Source organism: Brassica oleracea, chromosome C8 (assembly GCF_000695525.1).
Source record: "Brassica oleracea var. oleracea cultivar TO1000 chromosome C8, BOL, whole genome shotgun sequence".
Taxonomy (NCBI): domain Eukaryota; kingdom Viridiplantae; phylum Streptophyta; class Magnoliopsida; order Brassicales; family Brassicaceae; genus Brassica; species Brassica oleracea.
In genome coordinates, this window is record NC_027755.1 from 13,903,885 (window position 1) to 13,909,691 (window position 5,807).

A 5,807-nucleotide genomic window follows, 5' to 3' on the forward strand; every position below is an offset into this window, starting at 1 on the left:
AGGGTTTCCTCGGAATTCCGTCGGAAATTTCTGAGGAAATAGGGTTTCTTCGGAATTCCATCGGAAATTTCCGAGGAAATAGGGTTTCCTCGGAATTCCGTCGGAAATTTCTGAGGAAATAGGGTTTCTTCGGAATTCCATCGGAAATTTCCGAGGAAATAGGGTTTCCTCGGAATTCCGTCGGAAATTTCTGAGGAAATAGGGTTTCTTCGGAATTCCATCGGAAATTTCCGAGGAAATAGGGTTTCCTCGGAATTCCGTCGGAAATTTCTGAGGAAATAGGGTTTCTTCGGAATTCCATCGGAAATTTCCGAGGAAATAGGGTTTCCTCGGAATTCCGTCGGAAATTTCTGAGGAAATAGGGTTTCTTCGGAATTCCATCGGAAATTTCCGAGGAAATAGGGTTTCCTCGGAATTCCGTCGGAAATTTTCCGAGGGATTTCCGAGGAAAGATGAATTTCCGAGGAGTTATTTCCGAGGACTTTTTTCGTCGGTATGTCGTCGGAATAGCGTTATTCGGACGACATACCGACGATTTTTTCCCTCAGTATGCCGCTGTTTTCTTGTAGTGATGCATGTATATGTCACTTGTTTATAGTAGTAATAATAATACCTTGGCAGCCAAGTTAACTTTAAGTCCAGCGAAGATCTTGTTGGCTTCTCCTATGATCTGATCTCCATGAAAGATAAGCTTGTTCGAGTACCATGTCAAGAAAAACTTCCCCTCCTCCGAGACATAGGTTCCATTAGTCTTGAAAAACCCAGTTTCCTCCGCCTTGTCATTGTATTCTCCGGCGTTGTCCGGTAGATCCCACTCCGGATGACCTGCTTTGGCCGCTGCTTCCTTGAACTCGCTCTTCAAGTACTTGTCATAACACTGGAACCACCCAAACGCAGCGTTTCAATGGATAAATCGTACTAATAACAAACATGTATGTTATATACAAAATTAACCTGAAATTCTCCAATGCCTGGAAACACCCATCCTTGGCTTTGTGGGTAAGCAGGGTAACGAAGTTCACCGGCAGGACCAAGTCCGACCTCGATGTCCACAATGGCTCCAGCTTCTATCAACTCCAACATTTTTTCTTTGAAGCTACTCATGTAGTCACTATACATCTGAATGATGAAAATGAAAATATATTCAATAAAACGCCGATCGGGGTTTTCTCTAGAACGCAAACGCTAGGATTCTACGCACCTGAACAGGGGTTCTTCCAGCGAAGAGAGGAAGATTGTCGACACCGAGTGAGAGATACTCGATGTCTCTTGTTCCTCTACGGTTAGTGTAGTAGATATCTGGATCGCTCTCACCAACCTCACGAACCCATTTCGGGATGGGGATCGTGACGACGTCGCCAACGTTTCCACCGCATTGGTGAAACGACATGATTGCTTGGATTTTGAGTCCTAAACGGGCGATTAGCTGGAACAGCGTTTTGTAAGCGGTCCAGTCATATTGTTTAGGGCCTTTGGACTCTATGATTCCCCACCAAACATCGACCATAACGCCGTCGATTCCAGCTTCTTCTTTGAGACGTTTGAGTTGCGTTTCAACCGTTTCGGGGTCCGCGAACACGTTTTCCACATTCACCACTCCCAACTGCATTCAACATTATTTTAGTCTTCTAATAATAACAAAATGAAAACAGGGGAGAAACACATTTATAAACTATAAAAGATAGAGCAGAAGGAATATTACATTAAAATTTTATTGTGAAATAAAAATAGTTATAAAAATAACAGTGTGACAAGTGGTAGTAACTGAACCGGGATTAACCATATACTAAAATTCAAGAACTCTCAGCTTTAGACGCCAAGATTTATATAAAATACAAGATCTGAGTTATATTTTAACATGTATAATTTTTGTTTGCTACGTTTTAAGAAGCTAATTACATATGGCCTTACTTGAACTAACCTATAGAAACATTAGTGAAACAATGTAAAACCAAGTTGTGATCAATGATGAGTTACCGGAAGCATAACGTAGACGGGAACATAGTTGAGAAGAAGCTTTTCGTTGTAATTTGCAGCCATTTTTAAAGCTTTTTAGGAATGAATAAGCAATAAGTAATACTAGTAGCTGAAGCTCCCTTGCGTCTCATAAACAAAGCTGTGCTCTTTATATAGAAATAAGAGTGTTATTGCAATTTGCGAGAGTAGTTGTGAAAAGATTGGTGCTCTTGTTTCCACCGTTCACTGAGGGTTGTAATGACTTTATTACCCTCTGTTATTTGGCTTCTTCCTTGTCTTCTTTCGTCATTTTCCGAAACCTTTGCAATAATTGGGGTTTAACGATTTTGATTTTCCGACATAAATTGTCTTGTTGCCGGCCTTTTTTTGCTCTCCTTGTGTTTATTAAGCACGTGGAGGAAATACAAATGAGTGAGTGGATGTTGTATCGTCACTCGTCACCGTTCAACTTATGATTAATAGCCAGACTCGATTTCTATGCTCTCAGCTCTATCTGAAACATTTAGCTAGGGGTGTGTATTAGAGATCATGACTCATGAGCATAGAAGTAAAGAATGTAAAATGGTCTTTTATTTCATAATCGATCAAATGATCTTGGTACGAGATATATAGAGTAAGGTACATATTTAGACAAATTTGTCTTTCTTCTTGCTCAATTAGACACTTTATGTTTGTAAGACACAATTGATGTTTCAAATGCAATATTGAGATCATAATATCCTTCTGCTGAAGAAACAAGATTGGCTGCGGTAACGAAAGCATAAATGGAGTTTATTAGTTGTTTTATTAATTTAGTTGACATATTAGTTGGTTTTGTATTCCCCAACATATTTTATTGGTCACTACTGCAAATTATAATGTATAAAATTTTATATTTATGCGTACAACAAATTATGATTTTTTCTCTTGTATATTTTGATATCCATAATGTATATGTTTCTTGTAAAATTTATAATAAATATGTATATATATATTTATGGATGGTGCAGTCGTGGATGAGAGATATGTGGACTTGTGGACGAGGTTTCGTGGACGAAATCTCGTGGACATGATTTTTAATCTTACAAGAGGTTTCGTAGACGAGATTTCGTGGACGGAGTCTTGTGGATGGTTTTAGTGGGTTAAGTTCATCATTTTCATGAAAAGATGATCAAGTTTTTCTTTCATATATAGTAAATTCATCATCAAAATGACAATAACTAATTTCAAATGGACCAAAAAATTGTAACTAAAGTTTTTTTAAAAGAGTTTCACGGATTTGAGTGTGTGAATGAGGTTTGTGACCGAAGTTTCATCAACAAAGTTTCCAAACGTATCAACCTATGTATCCACTACCACCTTCGTATCCATAACCATCACAACCTCCACTCTGGTATCCACAGCCACCTCCACCGAACCACCACCAACTCCACCTTTCGAATAACAACATCCACCACCATTGTATCCACGAGTCTCTTGTATCTACCCTAGTTTATACTCCCTCTGTTTCATTATAAGTGTCGTTTTAGGTTTCGTCACACGGAATAAGAAAACAATTAATTTTGTATATTTCCTATAAAAAAAACACTATTACCTATACTCCGAACCATATTTCAACCAATAGAAAAATAAATTTTGCATAAAATTAATAAATTTTGCATTGAAAATCAAAAACGACACTTATTTTGTAACGAAAAAAATTCTCTAAAACGACACTTAATATGAAACGGAGGGAGTATATATATATCTTTCAACTAGTATACATTGACCTCGAACTTGGTTATAAACATGTGTAAATTAATTCTCTCCAGATCAGATCTAACCCATCATTAATTATTTCGCGAATTCATTTTTTCCAGTTCTTTTTATTAGTTGAGAATCATTCACATTATATTTAATAAGTCCGCGCTTTGCCCGAAAAGGTTTTTTTTTTTTTATTATGTTTTCGTTTAACATTCGTTTTAGCTCAAAATGTTTTGTTTTATATTCTGTGTAAATCATTATTTTTGTAGTTGGTCTTCTTAATTGTTAATTATACGTTTCCGTTGAAGTTATTTATTGTAAGATATTCAGCTTCAGTTTCCTTACGGTTACGGTTGACTAAATTTCCTAATTCGATTCTTAAGATAGTTTGGACGGAGTTATGTTATGTTTTCGTTTGGTGGTGTATATTTCGTTCAATATGATTGTTTTATTTTAGGGAAAATCGTATAAAAAACTCTAAAAGTGACAACCACTTACACTTTAAACCTTAAGAATATTTTACAAGAACTTTAAACTTCTTAAGTAACACTTGTATCAAAACAAACTTTCAATCTGGCTTTTACTTGTACATAAAGTCAAAATGGTTACAGGTACTGTTCAAAATCGGTGACGTGGTGGTGTTTTTTTTTATTTTTTAAAAAATTATTTTATTAGTAAAATAGATATAAAAATATAAAAAAAATTGAAAAATTTATAAAAAAATCACAACAAATCATAAAAATCACTAAAAATTCACAAAATTCACCAATTTTTTTTAAAATTATTTTATTGATAAAATAAATATAAATTACAGAAATAAAATTCAAAACAAATTAAAAAAAAATCATAAAAATCACTAAAATTCAAAAAAATTAAAAATTCACAAAAAAATTAAAAATTCACTGAAAAAAAATAAAAATTCACCAAAAAAATATATTTTATTAATAAAATAAATAGAAAAATACAGAAAATATAAAGTTCATGAAAAATTCAAAATAAATAATCATTAACATGCAAAAACTCAAAAATTCACAAAATATAAAAATTATTTTATTTATAAAATAAATATAAAAGTACAGAAAATATAAAAATTCATAAAAAATTCAAAACAAATCATAATAATTCACAAAAATAAAAACAAATTCACAAAAAAAAAATATTATTTTCTTGATTTGGTTCACAAGAATCGTTTGAAGGTAATAAAATTTTCTAATCTCAATTAGAGTAATCATAATCGAGAGACTGACTGCTATTTTGGATTTTTTTTATCTGTTATGTTATGTGTGTGTGTTGGTCGGATTTGAGAAAGTTCAAGATTGTTAAAAAGGAAGAATGGATACTAATGATAGCTATTTTTTTTTTTTTTTACAACAATAGGCTATAACGAAACTAAGTAGTACTAATGATAGCTTGAGGGTGGCCGGTTTATATTTTATGAATCTTATACTGGCTTTATTAATAAAATAAGATAAATACTTGTTGTGAATATTTTATTTTTGTAAATTTTTATGACTTTTTTTATTTGTTTTGAATTTTTATAACTTTTATAATTTTTATATTTTCTTTATTTTATATTTATTTTATTAATAAAATAAAAAAAATTGGTGATTGTTTTTTATTTTTTAAAGTTTTATTGATTTTTATGATTTGTTTTGAATTTTTATATTTTCTGTATTTTATATTTATTTTATTAATAAATAATTTTTAAAAAAAAAATTGGGTGAATTTTTTTAGTGATTTTTATGAATTGTTTATGAATTAAAAAAAAAAAAAACGACACGTCATCGATTTTGAATAGTATCAGTAACCGTTTTGACTTGATATACAAGTAAGCCAAATTGAAAGTTTGTTTTGATACAAGTGTCAATTTGGAGATTTAAAATGCTTGTGAAATACTCCGAGGGTTTAAAGTGTAAGTGACTGCCTTCTTGAAGGTTTTTTATGCGATTTTCCCTTTTATTTTAAGTCATTTAGTTTCATTATGCTCTAATATGTTTTCATTGAGAGGATGATTGTTTATAGTTTTTAAAATAGTTTTTGGTTTTTGTTTTTCAAAAACTACTTTATTTTCCAATCAAGATTTTGAAGAAATAGATTCCCTAGAAAAT

General features: G+C 32.2%; 1 protein-coding gene across 1 annotated transcript; it reads right to left on the bottom strand.

Annotated features, from left to right (window-relative positions):
* Positions 1-534: 534 nt before the first annotated feature.
* LOC106309689 (beta-amylase 5) lies at positions 535-2,135 on the bottom strand. The gene is made up of 4 exons (XM_013746783.1): positions 1,978-2,135; positions 1,202-1,603; positions 955-1,119; positions 535-877 (listed from the first exon to the last, which is right to left on the bottom strand). Exons 1-4 carry the CDS (start codon positions 2,038-2,040, stop codon positions 593-595), a joined length of 915 nt encoding a protein of 304 aa, XP_013602237.1. The 5' UTR covers positions 2,041-2,135; the 3' UTR covers positions 535-592.
* Between the last annotated feature and the right edge of the window lie 3,672 nt (positions 2,136-5,807).

Bases quoted from the DNA above. Each gene is read 5' to 3' on its own strand.
- LOC106309689 (XM_013746783.1), bottom strand. From the start codon at position 2,040: ATGGCTGCAAATTACAACGAAAAGCTTCTTCTCAACTATGTTCCCGTC. The intron at 1,604-1,977 runs GTAACTCATCAT...TGTTGAATGCAG, and splicing joins CCGTCTACGTTATGCTTCCG to TTGGGAGTGGTGAATGTGGA. The intron at 878-954 runs GTTAATTTTGTA...GGGTGGTTCCAG, and splicing joins CAGGCATTGGAGAATTTCAG to TGTTATGACAAGTACTTGAA.